General features: G+C 47.7%; 1 protein-coding gene across 6 annotated transcripts in view; it reads right to left on the reverse strand.

The window, feature by feature from the left end:
• The window catches only part of KIZ (kizuna centrosomal protein), a 159,869-nt gene that overhangs the window by 36,689 nt on the left and 97,023 nt on the right, over window positions 1-26,157 (reverse strand). For 5 of the 6 annotated variants that reach the window (XR_012659988.1, XR_012659987.1, XM_075089690.1 and 2 more), the window contains exons 1-4: window positions 13,608-13,752; window positions 8,310-8,372; window positions 6,589-6,745; window positions 1,499-1,591 (exon numbers count right to left, since the gene is read on the reverse strand). Coding sequence is in view for 4 of the 6 variants with exons in the window: in XM_075089690.1 (XP_074945791.1) it covers window positions 1,499-1,591; window positions 6,589-6,745; window positions 8,310-8,372; window positions 13,608-13,693 (399 nt within the window). In the remaining 2 variants the exon portion in view is untranslated. Of the gene's footprint in view, window positions 1-1,498; window positions 1,592-6,588; window positions 6,746-8,309; window positions 8,373-13,607; window positions 13,753-26,157 lie in introns of those variants that run through there. The other variant, XM_075089691.1, reaches the window with a different exon arrangement.

The raw sequence follows: 26,157 nt of genomic DNA on the forward strand, positions 1-26,157 counted from the left end.
CGACACAAAGTGACACATCTGGGTACGTGTCGAGTTCTTGTACTGTCCAAAACCCACTAACAGTTTTAAAAATCTAAGTCGCACCGTGAGCCTTTGATGTTCTGGTGTTCACGTAAACTATTCCATAGGTTAGAAATCACGTCTCCGACACAGACTGCTTTTAATTGAAGAATGCAGCATTCAGAAATAAACTCACCTTTTCACATACATCTGAATTGAAAACATAATTCACAAACTGCTGGAGGCCTGCTTATATAGGTCAAGGTTGCTTGGGTTCATTGCTTTGTGTATTACAGTTTAAAGAATGCTCTAAATTCAAGGTTTTTAACTTTTTAATCTATGGGGAAAACTTCCTATAAACTCAGATTAACGACTGCTAATGCACTGAAGAAAGAAAACCCCAAACCTTCCTCCTACTATAAAAACAAAATAGTGTGGCCTCTGTTTCTTTTCTGATAAGAGTCTTAAATACCAGACATTTAACTGCATAATAACATTTACTGGCAGCCAGGCAGGCTGCTTAGCAGATATATAAAGCAGGTAAAAGGAGAAAAAGTTAATTTCTTGGCTGAATGATTCCATCGGTAGCTATAGGGCAAACTAGAAAGTCTTTTAGTAAAGTAGCAGTTGATTCTTCTATCAATCTGCAGCACACATACTCTTCCAAGGAATGCATTAAATATGAAAATCATATCCCGTTATCATCTGTTTCCAGCTTTCAGCCCAGTAAGCTTTTCTTAATGAATGCTGTAGCCTAAGGGACAAGCATGCTGTTGGCTTTTCTGAATAATGGAGTGATGCTACCATTTTTGCTTATTACAATATCGACTAGCTGAGGGGGTTTCACACAGTCACAAGTGACTACTCTTGCCAGCATGCTCCAAGTTATTACAAGATGTTTTTAGACATTTCATCTAAAAGAGCTTTACTGCTTTTAGTGAAGAAAACAGCTATGGTCTTGAACTGTATCATTTATATGGAGATAGGAGGAGGGATTAGAAGCCTGCATTACTGCAGATATATAGCAGAATATATTTAAGTATTCCGTGTCAGTCTTTTTGTCTGTTGCTTAGATATGCAATCTCTTTCTGCTTCTTCTGAGAAAAGGTCAAAACGCACAAATTATAAATACACCGTGTGAATCGACTGCTGCATTTTTAAAAATATCGTTCATTAAGAATATTTCCTCCTCGGTCAAGACCATTTTCACACTGTTCGGCATAGGAATTATAAAAACCAACAGGGAGATGAATATAAACACTTAGAGTTCTCCCCCTTTTTAATTCTAGTTCTTTGGTTGGAGTAATTGCACTTTTTAGCCAGGTTGTTCTACTTCACTCAGGCACCAAACAGTATTTCACACTACAAATGCCACAGCAAAAATCCCCCCGCAAAGGCTGCTTAGCAATGCCTGCCTCTTCATGCAGCAGCTCAGAGGAAAGCACATCGGTGGAATAAAACACATCCCCCCGACACACACACACTTCTTTTGCGTTACCTGCTCGTTGCATCCTTCTTCCTCGTCACCTTCTGCTGAGAAGTTAGCCTCTTGAAGTGATAACACACTTTTAATTTCTCTTCCATACCATACCTAAACGTGAACAAATCCATTATACGAAATTGAAGGCCAAAAAAAAAAACACCCCAGAACAAATCAACAAACACTACTTTGCAAATTGTGCACTTTAACGTGTAATGTCCTAGCAGCTTTTTTTACTCGGACTAGATTTGAAAAGCCAGAGATCCCATTTTCTCCGATTTTTTCCACTCCCCTGAACAAATGACGTGGCCTGTACACAATCTGCAGCAGGTTTTTAATAGGCATTTATTCATTCACGTAATTTAGAATCCTACAAAAGAGTAATAACTTGTTGACTCAAATTTATTTCATCCCAACAAGTATTTGTAACGCCAAATTATTTCAGCTGTATCCAGACAACGACTCCACTGCTTTGGGGTGAAACGAGCGTTAGGATTTGCTTTTGTTTCACATACATCATCTTACAACTCATTGAGCTGTTACGAGGAAAAGTATATGGCAGATGTTATAAAGAGCAACCCAGCATGAAAAGCAACTTGCTGTAGTATTACTAACAAACAACTGCATAAACCAGCTTCACCTCCACTACATTGTTTAATTGACCAAATGTAATGCATTCATAGTAGGACTACTGCTTAAAAGCCAAGCACATGCAGCACCTATAATTAATGTTGTTTGTTAGTAATTGTAAACCCCAATAACAAGTTACATCGCCCTGAATGAAAGCACTTCAATACCTATTCTGCATCAGGTAATATGCATGAAAATAAATCTTTAAAACAATTAACTTAACCAGCTCTGCACTTCACTCTGGTGGTCAATTCAGCAAGTCTGCTACTTCCCAGGTAACAGAAGCTGTTCATAAAATTGTAAACGTGAAATTTGAAGACACACAAACTAACCACATGAGATTTAAAGGTGCTCAAAATGAACGCAAATGTAACTACTGGGTTTTCCCAAAAGCTTCAGTGATTTAACTTATAGTCCCAGAAATTACAGAACAAATTACAGACAAAAACACTGGGGAAAAAAAGGCAATTCTTTCAGAAACAAAAGAACTTTTGTCAGCTATGGCCTGTAATAAACTGTGCACATAGTTAAGCACTCCTAAAGGGCATTCTCTCTCTCAAAAAAAATAGGAAATAGTAATAACTTATTTCTGTGTACTTCCATGATAGATTAAACAATTACATGCTCCATAATTCTTACTCAGTCCACAATGAGGGGCCTTTTCATAACTGTAACATAGAGGATATGTAATCTGTGCTTTGTTCAACAGCTCAGGAAAAGAAGTCTAACCTGGCAAAAATAAAATGGATGGCATAGAAACATCAAAATGGAAGCAACAAATGAAAACCCTGCATGCAGATCAGTCCATGGCACAACTGTGACTCACACCAGTATGTTGTAACAACCTACCACCAGTCAAACTGGCGTGCATTAGGGAAAAAATAATCTTTAAAAACAACAGGGGAAACCTAGCATCTCGGCATACCCCCAGTCCTGCTCTGCTTTAAATAAAAACAAACAAAAAACAAAAAAAGAGGGTGTGTGTGTGGAAATCACACACACACAGGGCCAGGGCCAGTCTCTAAACTCTATGTTACTAAGCCGAAGCACGGAAAAGCTGCTCTGAATGTCACCAGGCCCAACAGGCTTAAAAGAATTCCCAGGCACCATGGGATGCAACCACGGGATGTCAGCCAGCCCATTGGTTTATTAGAGTAAAATCAATTGCCACCGCAAGAGATAGCTACATCTTTTCCAGAGTGCTTCCAAAGGCAGGGAGGTCAGCTAACAGCCCCCCACGTCACCGGCTCGCTGCGCTGAAGCCAAGGACAGCACCTCCCAAATAGGAAACGTACGGGCAAACCTGCTGTTTCAGAGGGAGCGTTAACTGACACGAACGGGTCTCGCCACCCCATCTCAAATACCGCGCACAACAATCCTCCACGCGAACAGAGAAAAGCAGAGATTGGGCCGTTTACTTTCCTATGAACAATGGAAGGTTAACACATTGCAAGTCACAGCTGACACGGGAAGAGGTCTCTGGGGCCAGCGAGTTGATGTTGTTCTTAATAAAAAAAGCAAGGAGATTTTCAATGAAATAAAAGACAACTAATTAAAAACCAATACAGTTTGAGGGTGGCATGGTTTTGGTTGGCTGGGTGTGTTTTTTTAGCCACAGTACAAAATTACTGTATCAGGGCTGTTGTTGCATTACACTGATTTGACAAAAAGCTACAAGGATTCCGAAAGGACCAGACACCACATTAGCGTTGACATCCATAGCTACAAGGACTGAAGATTTTTAGGAAGGACAAAGGCTCACACTTCAGGTCTTACATTCATCTACCGAAAGAAAGGAACTCTTCTAATGTAGGAACTGCATACAAAGGGTTTCTCGCCCTGTACTGTGAGGCAGCCAGTGAAAGCCAAACCAGACAGTAGGAAAAACAAAATACAAGATCAAGTACGTTGCTGCTTCTACATCCCCACTTCAGGCTAAGCTCTAATAACACTTCCTAGTGCAGTGTTTCCAGGGTGCATTAAGAGAAATGTTCAAAAAAGTATTTTAAACTAAGGTTTGCTCATTTGTTTTTGAACTTCTACATCATTTTATACTTCTTCCCCTCCCGCTCCCCATTTTCATGTTGCAATCCCGTTGTTTCCTCCTCTTAGCTTTTTTTCAGAAGTGCTTCCGTATTTCTTTTCACTTACTCGCTGCATCCAAGGACCTCAGCCACCCCGTGCTTTTCTTTCAGTCCCGTACCGCTGCCACACCTTCGTGTTTTCTGGACCCAGGCTTTTTAGACACCTCCTTTTAAGAGGCTCGCAGTCTAAGTTTTACTGTCTCAGATCAAGCTGTGCGTGCCCCTGGGCAGAAGAAAGCAAACTGCATTCCAGAAATAAAATAGAATCATACCTGAGTTCTAGGCAGCCACACAAAAATAGGTGCTGTGTCAGTGCCACATCATGGGGGCTTAAAATGCCTCAAATAATTTGTTTCCTTCCCTCCTTACTGGAAGAAAGTTACAAAAGGGGAGCAGCAGAGGGACAGAAACAACCCCTACCAAATATTTCTGGAGAATGCTACTGGTCTTAGAAAGCCGATATAAACACATTTCCCTCCCAGTTTTTGCCTCCTTGGAAACCTGACTCCATATATTATGGTGGCCTGAGCACATCAGAACTTTACTTTTTTACAGCTGAGATCACTACCAGCTGAAATCATGTTGCAACACCCCAAATTCTTCTTCAGGGAACAACAAGGCAACGTATTAATAACATGATTCAGAAATCCTCAAAGCATGGCTGTTTCTTAGAGTAGCCTATTAAATTGAAAGTACTGGAAAATTAAGAGTCACCAAATTTTACTTTACCCTGAAAAAAAAAATCATAGCAATTCAGGCCCAGGGGTAACTGATCTTTTATCTCAACAGGAACAAAATTACTATAAATGCTTTTTTTACTTCCACAACTTTGTTTTTTCCCCTCCCGTGCTATTTGAGATATTAAGGTAGCCTGACTACACACTGGAGGTACAGAAATCCCACTGCATTACCACTTCTAGTCATCCCGGGGAGCAGGGGCTTGCCAGAAGACCAATACTTTCCTCCAAAGAGAAAACACTGCAGAGTCGAGCTGACTTTTGCCAGCTGTTTCCACAAGGAAAATTACAGACCGAACAACTGAAACAGGCAGGACAAATAGCAGAGGGCAGCTAATGTAGTTGTTGAATGGTCCCTTCCATTTGTCCTCCTGAGTGCCCTTATCCTTTCTTTTAAAACATAATGACCATGCATATTTTCTACCCGTTGCAGTAATTTTTTAAGAAATGAGCCATTTCTAAACAGAACAGGCATGTATTAGTTCGACAGCCTCCTTCATACAGCTAGTTCATCCCAGTGTGAGCCCTCAAACTGATGACGCTCGGTGAGGCCGGCAGTAAGACCCCCCCTTTGCAAACGTAGGCCTTTGGGCTGACAGCAGTCAAAGCTGTGAGCAGAGAAAGGAAAAGCAGCTCATTTGCAGTCGTCTTTGTCAACAAAGAAGCTACAAAGATGACAGCAAGACGTACGTTCTGTTGGGTTTTGGCTCTTTTAAAGCAGCCATTTGGTACCACCACACTCCCACCACGTCAGCTGTGAGGCGCAGTTCAAGTATATGAGGTGATGAAACACTCATTGGGTTTTGCTTTCCCAGCCCAGGAGGTAAGTTCAAAACTTCCAGCTCTGAAGGCACATGAATCAAATGTCTCCAAGTAAATACAAAAACGTTACCAACGGCAAATTTCTGAGTGATGGAACAGGATGCTGGAGGAAGCAGTTCTTACCACTCTTCAAGTATTGCTAGTTGACGGCTTAGTAATAGAGCTAAGTGGGACCTCATTCTAGCTCAGGTTCAGTCCGGATAGTTCAAACACAGTAATTTGTTGTAGCAGAAGTTATTTACTCTTATACTTCCTCTGCTGATGAAGGCAGAGCGATCAGCATGGGCAAAGACTGACTATGGCTATTTAGGGCATTCACACCAGCAAAATGAAAAACAGGTCCTGAAATGACCTCCATGGAATGTATTTGGGTATTTTTAAGTAAAAAAAGCCTTACTAAAATACAGTTTTATAACAAGGTCTTTATGAAAATATTACAACTCAAGTCATCTTTTCGTCCTAACCTAGATACCGCTGGTTTATTATCTTATCACTAACGCTCCAAACACATGATCCATTTCCACATTTTTTTGATCTTGGCTCTCCCTCGCTTCCAAGGGACTCAGAAGCAACGCACGCTTTACTGTGGGCTAAACGTAGAGTTCTGTGAAGCGTTGCTGACTACCTCTGCAGCTACAGCAGGGTCTATTACATCATCTGTTGGCAGAGTTTGGGTTCATTTCAAATTCCCAGACATTACCGCTTTAAGCGCTCCAAAACATATGATAAGGTTTCACTAACACCTGAAGTCTCGATGTGCATAATACTCGGTCAAAACCAATTTGGCAACCCTGTAATAGTAAACACTAATGTATTAAGTCTTATAGAAAGTTACTTCCATCTTCCGAATCATCTCTGAGCTTGAAGTTTTCATATGAGCTTCAAAGTGGTCGAATTCCTGTAAAAAGGCCTGGTTTCGCCGAAGAGCTCCTTTTTGTCGTTCATCTATTTCTTTCAAATATTTTTTCAGCTTCATGTATTTTAGTTTCATTCTACAGGGGAAAAAGAAACCGTACTTAAAGAGTATGAAAATAAAACAAATGAATCTGCTACAATCACTTTTCTTCAGACACATATACACTAACACTTATGGAGGAGTTGCCCCTCCAGCCCCCCAGAAAGGAAGGGACACATTCTGCTGCACGACTGTCTAAAGCTGCATTATACAACTGACAGGATGGCCTCTGTGTAACCTCAGGTTTAAACAGGGGGTTTGGTGTTCAAAAGGATAAGCATATTAAAAAACTCTTGTAAGTTTGTTTTAAGTAATTATGTTGTAGTGAATTCTATCACATTAAATCAATATGAAAATTGTATTTAGAAGAACGTGCTCTGAAAGTCACACAAATTGTAACATTAAGGCTGAGGTTTCACAACTGCTTTAAGCCAACCTAAACCCATGCTGCCACCACAAGGGGCATCTCACACCAAGCCTTTCTTTTTTGTGCCAGTGCTAACTGCTACATGGCCACAGGGCAAATTAGGCCAAGAGTAATCCAGCTAAAAATCCATCTAAACCAGTTCTCACCCACCCAAAAGCCAGACTCACTTTCAGCCAGACCTATTTGCTTATCTGATGACAGGACAGCCGCCCAAGCAGCAGTGCCAACATAGGGAAATGTGAACCAGGGGCAGTCAGGAGCATCTTTTGGTCCCAATCTGCCTGCAGGTCTGCTTAAATCAGTAGTGAAATTGCAGCCTAAATTCCCTGAGCTGCCAATACTTTCAGAGAAACTCCAGTTTAAAACCTGTTAGTTTAAAATAAATCAAATAAAAACAGAAAACAAAGTACATGTGATGTTTCCCCACCTGTTCAGGCATTTTTTTTTTTTCTTCTAAAATTTACATCTTAATTTTCTAACCAAAAGGCCCTCTTTCAGAAGAGGAGTTCCTAAGGGATTGGCCATTATTGCACCTAGCCCTCACAGTCCCCTGAGCCAAGACAGAAAAGTCACCTCTGTGAGGTTTACAAAACCCAGTTGAGGAAAGGAACACTGGATGAGATACTTTTCTGCCCTCTTTCGTTGTTGGTTGTGACTTTTTTTTCTTTGGTTTATTGTTTAGGGCTTGGGGTTGTTGTTTGGTTTGGGTTTTGTGTTGTTGTTTGTGTTTGTGGTTTGTTTTTTGTGGTTTCCCCCCCCCCCCCCCCCCAACAGACTGTGTATGCAACTTACATTAAATAGATGATGCAGAAACAATCCAAGGCGCAGGACCAGAACCTGGAATATCCTCTAGGAACTGCTAAAACTTTCAGCCTGTAAGACCCTAGGAGTTTCTAGCATGAACTATGCTGCAGTGATTTTGCAAAAGTTGCATAAAACCAACTTACTTGCTAGTTATTACTAAGATAGTAACACTTCGGTATTAATAGAGTAAGGTAGTTATGTTACTGCTGAAGTTATTTCATAATTAACTTAGAGACACGAATCTTACGAACATAAATTTATTGTTATTTAAAAAACCCTTCAAGATAACACTCTGAAAGCATTCCATGACACCAAAGTCTTTGTAATAATAATAATAAAAAAAACTTAAGAAGCTTTTAAATAGGCTTACAGGTATGCATCAGACTTTCTGTATTCCATCAGTTTTCTTTCTAATTCCAGCCTTTTGGCTTCACTGGAAGAAAGCAAAAAACATATAGTAAGATACAACCATTTCTCAACTGAAATTCTCAAAATGCAATAAATAAAGCATTTCCCAGAACATAAGCTTTTCAGAGCAGAGAGCACATTTTCGCTAGACTGGTAGCCTTACAGACTGATCTGCCAGCCAAGCCTGTTAAAAAAACACTCCACCAAACCCTCAAAGCTTTTACTCCTCTCACTGTTCCTCACTGGAACAAGAGCTAGGTTGTTCTAAAGGGAAAAGATGCCTGAAAGTATATACATGCACACAAGACCCACCAAAATAGCCAGAGACTTCTGCCCAGCTTCAGCTGCTTTTTCAAGTCCCTTCTCCAGCAGCCCCAGGAAGGGCTCAAAGCCCTGGGACTGGCAGTTCAGGAGCTCATCTCTCCCCATCTTCCCCACTCTGAGCCCCAGAGCAGACCACTTTCAGTGCAGCTGAAACTTGCTCAAATGGCCAGCTCCCCAGAACCTCTCATAGGAATGCATCAACACGCTAAAACAGATTTCCAGAAAGTCCCACGTCTTTTCTGGCTTACAGACCCACTGTGCTATCCCCGTATTCTATTTAACGATTAGAACTTATAATCAAGTACATACTTCACACTTGTGCATTAAAGCCAAATACATCTAGAGGCACACTAGCACTACCTGCCAGAACTTAAAGGGTAACAGATATAAGTAACCATCAAAAACATTTATGGTTGTGAAAATGCTATGAGGCCATCTGTATCAGCCAAGAGGGCAAGGGCATAGGCCCATGGGGATGATCAGACTGCTTAAGAACAAACTCCACACCTCGCCTACAATATATTTCACAGAATCTATCTTCAAGAAGAGAAAGAGTAAAGCTGATATTATTTAGTAATTACAAATTGCATCTGAAGATGAGCAACCATCCCATGAGCAAAAATAATAATCAACTGGTGAAACAGAGGCTTCCAGCAGATTCACATCAGAAACCCTGCAACCAAAGCAAGTACCCCAAGTTGCTTATTAAAAAATGATATCAAATTCTTATTAGCCAGGAAGGCTGTACTTGTGCGAGTGATACAGGCAGATACCCGGGATTGCATGCACCCATACGGCTAGGCATGCTTATCTACGGATTCGCACGCTCCCCTACAAACGTGTCCATGTCACAGCCACACGCATTTGCCTCCTCCTACTTGCCCTCACAGAGGAAAGCAAGGGGGAAAAAAACCCAAAACAAACCCTTTCTGCTTCTTAGTCTGAGACCAAGGCATCCATTTTACCCATCTGATCCTGCCACTGCCTGAAACAAGATTAGGTTTTCATGTCATGTATGCAATTTAAAAGCCACGCTTCATCTGGGATCTCATCCTTTCAATTTCCTTTTACATGATGGACAGCTCAGCAAAAGCAGATTTCAAGATCTTGTTTTTACACTTCTAGAAGTAATTTTCATGACTCAATGAAGAACACTGATATCCCAATGGATGTAGAAGCCGATGGATGTGAACTGCCATTGGCCCCAATCCCATTTCTCATTCTCTGATACCACAGGTAGCACATCACACTCCTCAGCTCCTGGAAGATCGTTCCCTTTCTACCAGCTTGGCTTTTCAGAATCCCATTCCCGGGTCTGTTACACCTGTTTAGACAGCACATGAATATATAAGCAAGGTCTTCAAGAGACAAAGTGGGATAAAAAACATCAGGTAAGAGCCTCTCAGCACTTGAGTGTCGTCATTATGGATGCCTAGAAGGGTTACGCACAGCTTGTGGTGTTTTACAACGTGGCTCTGTCCAAGCACTGAATTAGAGGCAATCAAGACTTGACTTGTGGATTTGCTTGCCCAGGTTCTGGCAAGGTTCCAGCGGAGTTTCTTTGTGTCAGTGACAGAAGCGAAGCTTGCAGCAGTACAGGGATCATCCTTGGCTACTCCACTGCACCACCACCTCCTTTTTTACATGAAAAAGCAAAGCTCTCAGCATGAAACTTTTATTTGTTGATGCAGTTTTGCATTAGGTTACAGTGGTGCAAACAGGCAGTTATTTTTTTTCTTAAATGGGCAAAAATAGCACACTTCAGAACTTTTTAAGGATCCAGGTGGCTCATTTTCAAACAACCCTGAATCTTCAGTCTGCAGAGAAAGAGTGTTAGTTTGGGATTTGAGAGCAGAATTAAATTCCCTGGTCAGCCACAAGCTCTCTCTAATCTCTGGCATTTCACCAGGCATCGATCTGCAGGGATATCTGATCCCTCACCTCCCGTGTAAACCAGCAGGACTAAGATGCCTCAATATTTTTTTCAGATACCAGGCCCTAGTCTCTTTGTGCTTTGGTTCTGCTTCCATAATGTAGGAATAACAGTACTCCTGTCACGATACCCTGTTGAGATAAGTACACAGATGGTTGCACAACACTCAGGCACAACGCAACCTTCCCACGAAAGTAAGAAATGTTATTTTTACAGTTGCTTTTCTATACCAGCCTGACATTAAATCAACTGTCAAGCACTGAGCTGCATCCACCTTACCAGCCTGGAGCCTGGCCAGAGCCTGCTCAAGCCTTAGCCAGCTGTGCTGGTCACCTGGGCAGGTTAGAGGAGGCCTGTTCAGCACCATCTACAGACAACCAACACCAGCAGACACTTCTGAAATCAATAATCCTACCCCGTTTACATTCTCTGTTCAGGACATCTCAGCCTTTGTACACCCTTACTGCAAATCACCCTTAGCGAAATATCTGGCCTCACTGTCTGAAAAGTGAAGCTAATTGCAAAGTTAGCCGCAGTGTTAAGTCCAGTACTTAATGATGTAAGCCGTTTACTTCATCGCCCACACCGCTCAAACACTGCCTTTCTCACCAGCAGCCACCGAGGATGAAGTGCTGAGTAATCACAGCATGGTCAGGTCTGTATAAAACACAGAAGGCAAACTGCCTACCCCATCTCGCTTACCTTAGAGACCTCAAACCTAATCCTCTATAATTCTGCACACGACAGACATCACTGACCTGCATACAGAGACCTACGCATGCAGTACCCTCTACATTTAGATTGGACAAAGTACCAGTGTTAGGAAATAAAACATTGTCTAACAGAATTTACGTACATTTATGGGGTTTTTGCACAAGTCTCAAGGCAGTCCATGCTGACTATTTATCAGAAGCTTAATATCTGGTGGCTAATTTCTCAAGAACTTCGATATTTAAAGGAAAAAGAAAAGAGATTTATGAGAACAGGTGGAAAAGAAATATTCATGAGAACTCCCTTCTAGTTGACCAAGTCAGATGGGGGACATAACCAAGCAGCAGCTTCCTCAAGCTCATGCACATACGGCTTGTTAGTAGCAGCTGATTGTTTGCTGAAGCACAACTGCACACTGAAAGCAGGACTGCAGTCAGCAGTGACACACCGTCGGGTGCTTTGGGTCCGAGAACAGCCAGCCTCACATCAGATCAGTGCAGAACTCCAAAGTGGGACTTAAAAAGCTGAAATGGTCCAGTGATTTAACAAAAGTTTTTATATTTCACAGTTGAAAAAGTTGTTTAGATGAAAGGTATCACTTCGAGAAATTCTGAAGAGGCAACTGCCTCTGCAGCATCGTTCCCAGGGGCAAAAGCAGCGTGCAACTTGCAGTGTGGCATAAAAACTACTCTTTGCTTGTCAACACCACCAAGTACAAATACATCTTTTATTTTATATTTTAAAGGATGTACAACTGAAGCGTGCCAGGAAGAAAAGGTCTGTTTATTATCACAAGACCTGTTAAGCTGCGTCTCCAAAGGAAGCACAGCTTATGCAGTCATGCTGTCTTGCCTGCCTGTAACTCCCCTTCGCCAAGTAACTCCTGACTCTCTTGGTGCAGCTGAATCAGACAGAGGAGCTGACATCTGAAGTGTACTACATTCCCAGAGGCTTCAGAGGAGCTGAAGAGGGGTAGCACATTTGCGCAGCGTGAGCTCAGCCCTAGCTCAGGCAACAGAGAAGCTACAATAGAGGTGGCCCAGCTTCACGAAGACAGGGCTTCCGGGAAACACAAGACATCCCTGCTCCGAACGTGAGGGATATCTGCACACAAAGACAGAGTTTAAAGCAGCGTGCAGTCCAGATCGCTCAGATTTTAATCTGCCCTCTCCATTTTCTAACGCCACAATTTAGATAAAGTACACTCCCCATCTAGGGCCCACGTCTCTAATAATTCCTAGACAATAAAAGTATACTTTGTATATTCTTATCCGGTCTTGTAAACCGCAAGCTATTCCTGTTTTGTTTGCCAGTGGTCTTCCAGAGCAGAACAGGATATTGGTGAAGACATACACAGCGTTTCTGTAAAAGCACTATCTAGATGTGAGGTTAGATTATTACGGCCATGGTGTTATTTTTTTCTGCTACTACTGTATGTTTGAGATGCACGCACATGACCCAGAAACCAAAGCCTCCTGCTTTAGGCAGAAAACAGGTACTGCTTAAAAAAGACCTTTGTAACAGCATGCCATACATGATCTCAGGAGACTTCCTCTAGCCAGGAAAAAACCACCACACCGATCACTGTGGTTATTGCAGTGAGTAACGGTCTGGGAGCATCACTAATCGCGCACGGCTTCGGAGGAGCTGACGGGTGGCCGAGACCCCCCAGGCCAAAGCCCTTCGGTGAGCTCGCCCCGCCACGCACGTTTGCTTTTTTCCTGAAAGTCAGGCCCGCCCTGCAAAGTGAAGCACCTGAAATAACTTTTAAACAAAGAAAAGATTAAAAAGGTGTCTGTAGGAGGAACATCTGTATGCGTCCATTCATCGACCAGCCAGCTCTGAAACACCACCATTTACATGGTTTGCTTAAGCTGACAGGTACCCCTGCGAACACGGCCGGGGTGCTTCAGAAGGGCTCCTCAGGCCGCCCGAACAGGCCTGCGGCGCTCCCCGCGCCGCCCCGCAGGGAAGCCACACAGCAGGGCGGCTGCCAACACAGGTGCCGGTGTTACCGATAAGCTGGGCTTAAGGACCCCCCCCCCTCCCGCCCCCCAAACCCAGCGAGCCGGCAGAGGATGGCGGAGTGCGGGAGGTGACATGGGCACCCGGGACGAGCCCCCCCCGCCCTGCGGACTGCTCCCGGGGCCGGCACCCCACCCCTCCGCCCCAGCCCGCTCTCTCCCAGCCCGCTATCGCGTTCCCGGGAGGGCGGGAACCCGCCCCCCCTACCCGGGGCAGGCTGAGGGAGGGGGCCGGGCCCGGCGGCGGGGCGGCCCGCGGTCTGCTCACCTGAGGCGGAGGAGGAGGCTGCCGGGCCGCCGGGAGCTGCCGGCGGGGGCGGGCCGGGGGTCCGGAGGCGGCCCAGGCCCGCTCATGCCGCCCTGTTTACGGCGGTGGCCACAGCGACGGCTCCCGCCCTGCACCGCGGCGGCCCCGCCCCGGAACTCCCCGCCCCGCGCGCGCGTCGCCATGGGGACGGGACGGGGCGGGGCGCTTCCCGCCGCCCCGAGGCGCGGGCGGGGCTCGAGCCTTTCCCGCCCTCCCGCCTCAGGGGGCGGTGGGCTGCGGTACCTGTGCGCGTATAGAGGCGTGCACGCCCCCGCCCCTCTGTGCACCCGCACGCGGCGGGGCCGCCCCCGGGGCTGCAGCCGCGCCGCCCCGGCCAGGCCCGCAGGGCGCTGGGCCTGCAGTGCCGGGGAGGCCGGCGTCGAGCCGCCGTCGGGGATGGGGACACCTCTGTGTCCCTCGGAGGCTGCCCCGGCCCCAGCCCTTAAGGCGTTTTTAAGCCCTTAAGGCATTTTTAAGCCTTTAATGACTTAAAACACAGCAGAGGACTAATGAGAGCGTGCCAGCACGGGAGAGGGCAGGCGCGTGTCCGAGAGCTGCGAGAGTGCTCCCCACCCTCGCGTTGGAAACCTGCGGCATGAGTAGTTTGGGGACTGTTGGGATTTAAAGCATTTATTCCTAAATTGTTACTTCACCTGTTCATAAAATATTACAAAATCTGTTTATTTAGGCATTACTGCGGCAGTTAAAATGACCGTAATGCCCAGTCAAGCCTCCGCACTGGTGCTGGGCCCCAGCCTGTTCGGTAACCTGGGGTGAGGCAGCCATCTCTGTGTCTCTGGAAAAGGGGGGGAATAAGGACTTTGCAAGGCGCTAGGACGTTAATCCCAAAAATAATTGGGAGCTGCTGAACAGTTACACTAACAGAAGCCCCCCTTTAATGGTCTGTTTTACTGAGTTTATCGCATGCTCTGTTTTTCAGGAAAAAACTAACCAGAAAATGCAAATGGCTTATTTCTATCTGTAGAGAAACCAAACATCTCAGTAAAATTCCCAGATTCCTCCTCCTCTGAATTGCCACTGTGTCTACCAGCAGAGCCTATTGAGGTCTTCTCACCAAAACCCATCGGTCAGTGGGAAAAGCCACACCGCCTCCAGGGAGCACTGGACCAGCCCCAACAAACCCTGCATTTACACTGAACAAAGTGGAAAAGAAAACCACAATTTTTAATTTTCAGATAAGAACTTGGATCCCTTCGAAAGGAAGTTGCCAAGTTAGTGCTCAGGTTCCAAGGCCCCAGTAAAGGAAGTTCAGTCGCCTACCACGAGGTTATTTGAATTTAAGGAGAAAAAACGGTACATCAATAGACAGAATTGCGGATAGCTATGAAACGCTTGAGCGTAATTAGAACAGCAATCAGTATACAATTAGTACAAGACCATCATCGTAATTACCCTTGTGTCTGATGACTGCATCAGCTGTGGTTGCGGGGTAGCAGCAGCACGGCTGAGGACACGGCTCAAGCCACGTGCCGGTGCTGGGGGGCTCCGGGGGCTCAAGAGCATCAGGAGGAGCTTTTGGGCTCTTGTGGCGCTGCCCCATCCTGCGGGTTGGGGTTCCTCTGCCAGGTTTCGGTGTCGTGTGATAGTGTTCCTTAGTGTTTTTCAACACCTTCAGCCTCAAACTTGGATAAACCAAATTTAAATGTAAAGCAAAAAGCTTTGTTGAATTGATGCAGCGGTACTTAACAGTCCCCAAATTGGCTTCTGTCACTTGAATAACCATAGCTGCTGCCTGGCTTAGCCTTCGCATATCCGCTATAAATAAATGCCTCAATAAGGTATGGAAGGCTTTAGCTCATGTAAGAGCTTACCTACTCAGGAAAACACATATACAAAGGCTTTGCAGATTTGGGAGCCTTTTATTATTGAATTCACATAAAGCGCACTCATAATAAAAGATGCACTCTTCTTTCTCACTTTTCTGTTTATTGAAAGCAAAGGCGTGTTATGGAGACCTCCATCACGGTGCGAATTCACATCTTCACAAGAACTGAGAGGTGAAATCTGGGTCTCAGCTCGCCTAAATTTCCAAATTGGGCATTTTTCCCCCCAGATCCTGACTTTGCAACCCAGGTCCATCACAGCATGCCCTTTCCTTTAAAAATATGTGGGCGGAAAATAATGAGGGTTTGGCATCTCGGCTGCGGACACGATCCCCCGCCCTCTGCGAGAGTTACTTGTGGTACTATGCCTTCTCCGGAGCCTCTGTGCCAGCATGATGTTCCTGCTCCGTCATGGGGGCAGGTAAAATGGAAATAAAAAGGTTTTCAAGGTTGCTTCATAGTTAAATTGCCTTTTTTTTTTTTTCCCCCAGGAGGTCCCTCATAACAGCTCCCATTGCTAATATCGACATCAAAATAAATAGTCTCCCCTGTGACACCGAGGTGAGACACTAAAAACTTGTTATTTCAGAACGTCGGCCATGAACCGTGCTCTGTCAGGCTGAGGCGTACTTTGAATGCATCGCTGATTGTCTGTGCAGGGAACTGTCAAATGCTGTATGTTGTTTGAACAAGAAAACACTTTCATATACGACAATTTTGTTATTTTTCAAAACAGGCAAAGAATCTGGCTTTCTTAAGCCTCTACCAGTGACATACCAGGTTTGGTTCTGGAAGACTAAACGGCTTTTGAAAATATTTGTGCTTGCTAAAATAATATCAAAACTTTCAAACGCTTCTGGTGCTATCTAAAATTACGAGCACGTTATATTTACATACTGGAAAACCTTATTCCCAAACTAAGATTTGCAGGTTCCAGCTGAAAGGCATTGCTCTCCGCCTGACAGCTCAGCGCGGGAGGGGAGATTCACAGACCGCACAGTTTATTGCTTTAGGGGACTTTCCCAACCCTGGTAGTTTTGGTTTTGTTGGTTTTTTTAATTGCGGACCGCGGTGGAGCAGATGTGAGGGGCAGGGGTCTCCCGGGCGCTCGGTTGCTCGGTGGCCAGCGCTGCTGCTCGGGAGGAGGTGGGCTGCTCAGCATCTCCCGGCCGAGGGGCGTGCTTGGAGAGGCTGCCCGCCTCCCGCAGCATCTCCTGCTCCAAGCCTCTTCGCCGGGTAAACAAGGGTCGCCTCGCTGCGGAGGAGCTGGGCGGGAGCGCTGGGGGTCACCGTGACAGAGAAGATGGCGGCAAAACGGTCCTGGTGGGGAAGAGGGGGCGGGAGGGCTGCTCGGGAGGGGGGTCGGGCTGTAACGCTAGCGGGGAGGGCGTGGACGTGGCCTCGCCAGTGCCAGCTCTGCGGGTGGTACAACGGAGAAGGAAACCAGTGGAAGGAAAGCCGAAGTGGAAGAAAGAACAGCAGACAGGGCTAAACACCCTGAGGTTTTATTTTGCAAAAAAATAAGGAGATAAGAAGCCTTAGCCTGGGCTGCCCGAATATTTCCCATTTTGTTCCTCTCGCCCTTCGGTTCCGTGTCTCGGCGCAGGGCACACGCCCATCCGCTGCCGCCCCGGGCCTGCGGCGTGATCCCCCGCGCCGACACTGACGGGCTCAAGAATAATCTTATTACTGACATCCCTGATAACTAACATCAGTGCCCCATCCCTGAAAGCCTACAAAGAGTGTTTTGTTTGTGCTCTCCCTTCAGTACTTAACACTCCTTTTAGATTGTTTTAATTTAATTTTAATGTAATCTGATAAGAGCTGTAAAACTGTCAAAGAAATCTGTCTCCTTCTGTCTTATTAAATACACTTTGAATTAAATTATGTTTTTTTCCCCAATAGCTGCCAAACGAAAGTAGCTCTTGATTCAGACGCAGGGATTGATGTGCACTAATCTTAACAGCTTTACACACTCTTTTTAATTTAGGGAGGAAACCACGTGTGCTTTTAGCGTCCTGCTCCCCTCTGGAGCTGTAACAGTATCCCGGAAGGTGCAGAATTCACCCCATTGTGACGAGCATCTGGTCGCAGGGCGCTCACCTGCAGGAGAAAAAGGGAAGAAAGTGGAAAATAATATATCTTTGTAGGGGGAAAATGAAGGGGGCGAGGGACTGACAATGCCTCCAGGGCCGGCCCGCGTTGCTCCCTGCCGGCGGAAGGCTCGGTGGCCAGGTGCCACCCTGTGTCCCCACGCTGCAGGGCACCGTCACGCTGTGCCCCACGGCGCCTGTGGCGGTTCGTGGGTGCCCTCCCTGCCACGAGAGCCTCACGGGTTCCGCACGCTGAAAGGGGCTGGCCCGGCCTCAGGCTACGTCCGCAGGCCCCACAGTCTGGGGCCACACCGTGGGAAACCGGGGTTAAAAATCATACATTTCTGCCTCTTCAGCTATTGGGATCTTTCCAAAGATTTCTGCTGTAGTTTTTTCCGCCCTACTTATCTGCTCCATGCTTTTCCTTCCCAGGTGCTACAGACCGCCTGCCTGTCTCACCCTTGGTCTCTCCCCTCTCACCTGTCACCGACCCTCGGCTACATCTACCGGAGATCGCCGTCACGGGGTTTGCTGGTTCTTCTCCCAAGCACAGTATGTATCTGCTGCACATTGTCAGCCACGGCCTCTGATCTGAAGCCAGAAGAGGGAGGGGATGCTACTTGTTCCAGAAAAGATGGGAGACTCTTCATATAAAGCAGAAATTGTGGGTGCCCTCGTGTAGGGTGCTTGGGAAGAGCCTCCCCCCGGTAGCCTCTGCATAACCCCCCTGCCTCGCACTGCTGCCGGAACGGTAACGATGGGGTTTTGCAGATGAAGGGCCCTCTCTGATTTTAGCCGAGTTTCACTTAATCTGAGAAACCCAAATGTTGCTTGACAATGTCTGGGTGAGAATAAACCAAATCACGGCTTCAAAAGCATTTAAGAGAAATCAGTGATGAAAAACAAAAGGGGCGATTAGCTGCAAGCACCGACGTGCGCAGCAGACGCGCGGATGAGAGAGATGAGAGCCGGAACGTTTCAGCTTAGCTCCTTGCCACCATTTTGCTATTTCTGCCAAAGAGCAAACAGCAGGCTGAGGTTTGTGCGTGCCTTCGCTGGAAAGGGATTTGCTGAAATGCAGAGTGTGATGCACTGGGAAGAGGTTTTTCCTCTCTGCGCTTGTTCAGTTTGTGAGAGCGACTGTCCGTCTAGCTAGCGCTTGCCCACAAGTCAGCACAGAACTGAATGCATTTTCTTTCTCTCTCTTTTTTTTTTCCCCCTTTTCAATTAGATTCATAATACATGCCCTGGTAGCTATGTAAAAGACATAAAAAAATTTACATAATGCCCATATAAGTCTCTTTGTTAATGAATCAAGTCCCAAATGAAGAGCACTAATAGTAGATTAGTAATCAAAGAGCAAATAACACCAGTGAACATATCTCAGCAGAGCAGTTGTGTGGATCCATTTCCGACTGTCGGTGTCGATGCATGGAAATCGTAATTAGCATGTTGAATTCAATGTTTAAATTTTAATAAATTTTAATATAATAAAATGCTTGTATTAAACGTTACAGTTCCTTGAAACCTGTTATTACTCATCTCTGAGGCATACATAGAAAATACATTGTCTTACTGAAGACGGCGGTTTTTGCTGTTGACAGGACAGGTGAAACGAGTTCCTCCAGCAAGAACTTAACACAGAAGCCAACGATAATGGCTGATTAAATAAAAAACTTAAGAACAAGACTAGAGCATTTGAAACTATATAACGTTTATTAAGAATGTAAGGGTCCTATTCAAAGCCTATTGACATAATTGAAAAGTCTCTAGTAATGTCATTGTCAATGAATTTTGAATTAATCCTGGAGAATTTAGACACAAGCACATGCCATTGTTTACGGCTCCGTGTTGTTAATGAGCAACAGAAATGCCGTGGCACGGGGAGGGGAGCAGATTAGAGACCCTTTGCCGGGAAGTATTCTCCTCCCCAGCCACCTCAAAGTGCTTTTCGGGCCTCCTACACGGCACAGGAGGCTCCAGGACCAGAAGGGATCAGGTATGACCTGACTCAGGCTTTTCCAAGGCCAAGGATCTGGAGAGGATGTCTGGGAGACTTCGGGTCTCTCCTTCCCCAATAATTCACGGCCACTTCTGCTCCTAAGATGTAGACAGGAGGAATTAACCAGTCTCCATTTAAGTGTCTGCTGTTGTCTGAAGAGGAAAGAGGAGATTGACAGTGTTGAGTTTCCCGGTCCCTGGAGAAATGAGAACTGAATTTAGGCTTTCTCAGACGCAAGACAAGAGGCTGAATTGGAACGAGACCACTCAGAGCAGACCGTCAAAAGGCTCTATTCCCGTATTCTCTGAAATCACCTATGCCTTTCGCGCCGGAGTGCCTGCACAACCACTGCTTCAATTTCTGTTGCGCAACCTGAAACAGTTCTGATGTATTTCTGTGCAGGAGGGACTCTTTTGTGCTGTTTTAGGTCACTATAGAACGCCTCTTTCAGGCCTGCAGTAACCAAAAAGGAAGCAGGAAGAAGATGATGGCTCACAAATGCGTGGCCAAACCCAGTCCCACAGCCACCCGTTCGGGTCCCACAGTGGGGAGCACTATGCCGCTGTGCAGGCTGCGGCTCCAGCCAACGCGCCGTAGCCCAGCGCGAGGCCGGGCCTGCCACGCATCACAGACCTCGGCCACCGAGAGTTCAATTCCATTGCAAATCATGGGACAGAGAACATCCCTCAGGGGGCTCCCATTGGCCTCTGCCAGACTCCCCAAATGAACAAAGGGCTGCGTGCCCGAGTGTCTCGCTGCCTGCTCTGTGCCCGTGCCCGCGGTGCTGCAGCAAGCCTACAGAGGCAACGTGGGGATTTTGCACCTGGGCATTTGCCTAGCCGCAGAAGCATCCCACCTCGCCTTCAACCCATGGTCCTTTGCACCAAGTCGAGATCGTGACGCGTTTTTGCCAGCATCCTCTGTGTGGAAGCCAGCAGCTTCGTGGCCGCATCACTCCCAGCTCCCCGTCCCTTCCCCATCTCCAACGAGCGAGGCAGGCAGCGCAACCGCGGGTTGGCCAGTCGGCTCCATCTTCCTCCATCTCAGCGCTTGCTGCTGCTGCTGTTTGAAAGGACAGAGATCTGCCAGGCTCTTTCGTGGGCATTTTAACAAATGGGTGGATTAATCTCATGTACCGACTGAAATACCGAAAAAGTTTTTCTTCTGCAAGTCATAAAAAATTGAACGGAAAATATAAAATAACTAGGAAATTCTTTCAACTGAATTAGATAATGTTTTCCTTTTAGCGCCACATTTTATAGCGATCTGTTTTGAAGAGGTGCTTTCTGCGTTGACAGGGACGAGGCATTCAGTCAAGGTAAAAAGCCCGGAAGATCCAAAACCCCAGACTCAAAGGGAGAACGTCTGGCCTATTGTCTGTTTTGATTAATGAAGCCTTTTGCATAGTGAGATAATACGATGTTTGCTGAGCAGGGAACGCTGCTGCGCAGCAGAAATATCAGAAGTATGAATAATATTCAATACGATAACGACATCAATAAGCTAATCTATGCATTACTGGATTCTGCTCAAAACCGCCTCAAATGATATTTGTTTATTTCATAATTGTCAGCCACTTTGATGCACTTGTCGTCAGGTTCAACAAGTGCTCCAAGCTACAAGGGTTTGAAACAAAGGGAAGCACTTGGGCGAGCCTTGCAGTTTAGTGCCGTTCAGGGCAAGGGAAACAAGATCCGGCGGCAGCTCCTCACCGCCGGCACGGGTAGCGAGGCGCTGCTCTTTAGGCAGACGTTGACAAACACAGAGTCCCTTGAGGATCCCTCTTTACTGTACACCAAAATATTTAAACCCTGATAAGGACGTTTGTATTTCAGCACGAACGTTCGCAAGTCGTCAGTGACTCTTTAAAATAAAAGTGAGCAAATTGGTGAAACGGCAGTAGCAGCACACCCAGAAAATAAATGCCTCCCACTGAGCTAGAATTATGCGCAACCCTGAACTAACTGCTGGTCGCGTGTCATCTCCATTTTATTTTTACTTCTGCCTGAGGTTTGGGGCTGTACGGCTGGAGCCCATGAGGTGACGGAGAAGCTGGCTTCTCTTTCAGCAAGTGCTGCCTGCAGAGCCAGGCCAGATTTCACGGGGGGTAATAACGATACGCTGCTTCTCCGTCGCTGCCGTTTCTTTGAAACCCAGTTTCAAGCGGACACGGTATTTTTCACTTCCTGTCCCAAACCACCATGGTTTATTAAGCATTTCCCCCTCTGTCCTGCGCAGATTGTTCTGGTGATGAACAAAAGGATGCATACGCATAAACCTTTTATTCATTTGCAAAGCAGGAGAACGAGCATAAGACAAATTAATTAAACCACGTCTGCTCAGAGCTCGGCATCGCTGGGCCCTGCCCTCTGCACTCCATTTAGCGTGTGCCACGGTAAATAATCATGCCAAAGAGAAACAGGAACCTGAAGCAGAAGCTGGCAAAAAAGCTTGAAAAGAGTTGGAAAATATTCCAACAGTGCATTTAGATAGTGCCCAAAATCTCATTTCAAACCTACTCTTGAGGAAATACGCGCACCAGCTGGGTCAGCAGGTGGGCTCTGCGAGCAGCGAGGGGTCCAGGCTGAGTTTCGGGCTCCAGGTCCACACTGTTCTCACTGTTGGCAGACACACGTACCCTACGCGAGCCCTCCGAGCGCAGGGTGGCGGCCCTGAGGGTGCCCCGTTTCCCTTAGGAGGGTACCCATGCTTCCTGAGCACCCCGACGCGGCCCTAAGCACTCGCCCCTCCAGCTGCCCCCCCTTGTGCAGCAGCCCCCGCCCCGAGTAACGTCGGGTGTTACACGGGGCAGGGCAAGGTGTCCCCCGGGGCAGCACAGAGAGGTGCAGCCTGCCACTGAACTTCTTAACGAGCAAGCCTTTATTCTTGCTCAATTAATACACTCCGCTCGCCTTTTTATGTTTTTTGTTTGCAGAAGTGCACGGATTTGCTGCGCCCCGAAGCGCCCGAGCCGCTAATTGCGAGTATCGCAAGGCCGGGGCGAAACCCCGGCTGGCCCCGCTCCGCCGCGGGAGCCGGGCCCCAGCGAGCCCCGGCCTGGGCGAGGGGGCTTGAAAAGAAAGGGGCGGGGGGGGGGGGGGGGGGGAAGGAAAGAAAAGAAAAAAAGCAAACAGCCCAGGAACCCTCCCAGCTCCGAGCGAGCGACCGGAGGAAACCCTCCCCTCCCCAAGCGGCGCCGATGGCGTTTTGGGGAGCTGCTGGAGGAGAGCTCCCCTTCCCACCCGGGCTGCTCAAGGCTCTCGGGGTGAGGCAACAGGAGCCTTCATCCCCTCCTCCTCCTCCTGCTGCTGCTGCACCGGCGGGGACCGAGCCGCGCCCGCCGGGCCGGGCTGGGCTCGGGCAGCGGCTCAGGTAGGTCCCGCTTGCTTTGCCTCCCCCTCCCGCCCTCACGTCTTGGGGTTCCCCCCCTCGTCGTTTCCCTCGAGTGATCGAGTTCTGGTGATTTTATCATTTCGGCAGCGCGGGCCCCGAGCAGGCAGCGAAAGACGCTCGCTCCCCTTCGGCAGGCGGGGGTTTAACAAAACCCGGGTGCCGCGGCGTTCCGGAGAGCGTCGCCTAACGCCGCGCCTACCCGGCTGGTCGCGGCTGCTCTCCCGGCGCCGGATGGGACCCACGATAATTCACGAACTGAGGCAGCGGATACGCGGGGAGCCGAGGGCTGGCCGCGGGGCTTGAAAGTGGGGTGGGGGCGAGGGCACCCCCAAAGCTGCTCGGGGAGGGGGACACACGGCACGACGCCCGGCAGGCTGGGCTTTGGGGGGAAAACGATGGAGGATGGGCCGGTGCTCCGGGAGGGACCAGCTCTTCCCTCCGCCACCGAGGCGGGAGGGGGGTCGCGGCCCGGGCCCCCCTGGCTCCCCGCGGCAGAGCCCCAGCCCCCGCCGGCCGGGCAGCCCCGCCGCTGCCCCCCGCGCCGAGCAGAGCCGCGCCGAGGCTCCCCGCCGAGGGGACGGGGCTCGGGCAGGGCTGGCTCCGCTCGTGCTGCCAGCAAAGCCCCCCGGGGGTCCCCCCGCCCGCTCCGTACCTGGGCTCCGGCGCGGCAGCTCCCCCGGCACGGCCAGCGGCGGTAACGCGGGGGTAGGGCTCTTCCCGAAGCCCTCCTGCAGAGCCCCCGGGGTGCTGGGGGGGGGGCGGGCTGACCCCCACCTCGGCCCGGCCCCGGGACCCCCCCCTCCCCCCGAGGGTGCGGACGGTGGGGTTCCCACCGGTCCGGGGCGGGGGAGCCCGTCCTTCCCCGGTATCGATTCCAGCCCGGCGCTGATGGCGTTTAGGCCGGGATTGGGGTATAATGGAAATATCATCAGGAGACAATTACCTTTTCAGAGCATTCACTTCTCCTCCCAGACACTGTTATTTGAGAAATAGGATCATTTGATTTCATATTGCACTAAATAACACCCAGCCGTCTCAAATTGCCAGCTTCTTAAAAGCCACCCATTGGAATAAATTGCAGAGCGACTCTTTTGGCTCTGGCTTCTCTTTTTTTCTCCCCCCCCTTCTCCTCTCCAGACCAGCCTTAGGGGGACGGGGCCGGGCACCGCGGCTGAGCCGCGCTCAGCAAAGCGCCGGCGCCCTTAATAGGCGCTTGAGTCGCTAAGCCCGACCTGCGCGGGTTTTGCTCGTCTTTTTCTCCCCCCCCCCCAACGCCATGTTGATGCGTTTTCTTTTTTTTTCTTTTTTTCTCTCCCATTTTAAAGCAAGATCTCCCCAGTCCCGCCGACGCCAAGGTGCGATGTGCCTTTAAAGCCATCAGTGCGCTCCTGCTAATCTGGTCATCACAGGCTTCATTATATCGGTATTAATGTCATCCGCGGATTACTAATTAGATTTGCGGGATAAATGAAATTACCCGAATGGGCTGCCCTGGGAGGAGGGGAGCGGAGAATCCGGCACTTCCCGGGATTTACGGCGGAAAAAGAAGGAGAAAAAAAAAAGGGGGGGCGGAATTTCCTTTTATTCCCCCCTCCCCGATTTTTTATTATTTTTGCTCCCCCCGGGCCAGGCCCCCCCATCCCCGCGGCGGGGCTGGGACCCGCGTCCTAATCGTGTTCTCCTCCGACAGACACTAATCAAGTAATTTCCCAATCCCAGCCCCATCAAATTGCTCTTTAGCTGTTGAACTGTGGAGTTTTGCTCCTCTTTTCTCATGCTAATCAAGCCCATTCAGCATCTCTCTGTGAGGCTATTTGTAGTGGAATAAATCTCCTTGTTTGCCTGCTGCATGATTAATTGATATTGTTGTATGGCTTTTGTTTGGGCCGCAGAGAGCTGAAAGGCAGCGCATATTGGATGTGACGAAAAGAGCCTGAAACATCATTTCGCTGCTGAGGTCTCCCGGAGGTCGAGGGATAGACCGATCGCATTATTCACCCTATTTATTTATCCTTATTAGAAAATATGATGAAAGAATAAGGCCCGGAGTCTTTTTTAAACATTGACTAAACAGCGCATACACAACCCCAATTAAAAAAAGTGCCCAAGATGAGGCCTTTTCTCCATATTAGAAAAATAGCTCTTTTAAACGAGGACCAATTAAACCATACTTCATTTTACCTGGGACCTCACAATGGACTTGACAACAAATTGCCTTTCTTCTTCGCTGTTAATTACTGGCAGGGTCCGCCACGCTTCGGCGGCCCGAAACCCTGCCCGGGTAGCCCACGCAAAGCCCACCGGACCCCGTCCCGCCCCCAGCAAAGCCCACCCGAGACTGGCGCAGGCCTCCAGCTGAAGGTGGCGGGAGCCAAGTCGGGCCCCTCCGTCCCCTCCTACCCAAGCGTGTGGAGCTATTTCAGCCTGGCCCTGGCCTCTGCGCCCCGGCCTCCATTCCCAGGCCTCCCCTGCGCCCCCCTGCCATTTTAAATACTGCATCTGTACTCCCAGGGGACACCGCTGCAACCAGGAGATTCAATTAAATAATCCCGCTCCTTTGCTTCTCCCACAAATGGCTTTTTTCCTCACCCAAATATTTCCAAGTTCCTTTTCAAAAAGGAGAAAAAAAAAAAAAAAGAAACCAAAAAACCAAAGTGAAGAACAACAGGGGAAAAAAAGAATGGGGGGGGGGAGAAGAAGAAAAGAAAGAAACTGTTCTCCTTTCTTTTCCCTGTATGCAGGGTAATTGATAGGCTCTATCAGAGGTCAGGATTTGCATAAGAATTAAGAGCAGTAAATTAATTTAATATTCCATGCACATCTCCAATTATTCCTGCAGACCTTTGTCTCCACGGCTGGCAGAGAGAAGGTTCAGCTGCTCTTCAACCAAACAACATCTGTGCAGTTAATAATTTGATAAACAGCTCATACAAATAGTTTCTGAATTATCTGCCAACCCAATGACTATTCAGTTTTGAAACACTTGGCAAGGTCTGTGACGTGCGGTCGGGGCTTTGTAGCCCTGTTCCAGTGATTTAGCCGCCCGGGCAGACATTTTCCCTCCTTATCTCTCAAATATAATCAACTACTCACAAAACATCCCCCCCCCATCAAAACCAATATGTAAAATAAGTAATTACCAGTAATTAATAAAAGCCCCCCGCCCCACCGCAGCGGAG

This window comes from Phalacrocorax aristotelis, chromosome 3 (assembly GCF_949628215.1).
Source record: "Phalacrocorax aristotelis chromosome 3, bGulAri2.1, whole genome shotgun sequence".
Taxonomy (NCBI): domain Eukaryota; kingdom Metazoa; phylum Chordata; class Aves; order Suliformes; family Phalacrocoracidae; genus Phalacrocorax; species Phalacrocorax aristotelis.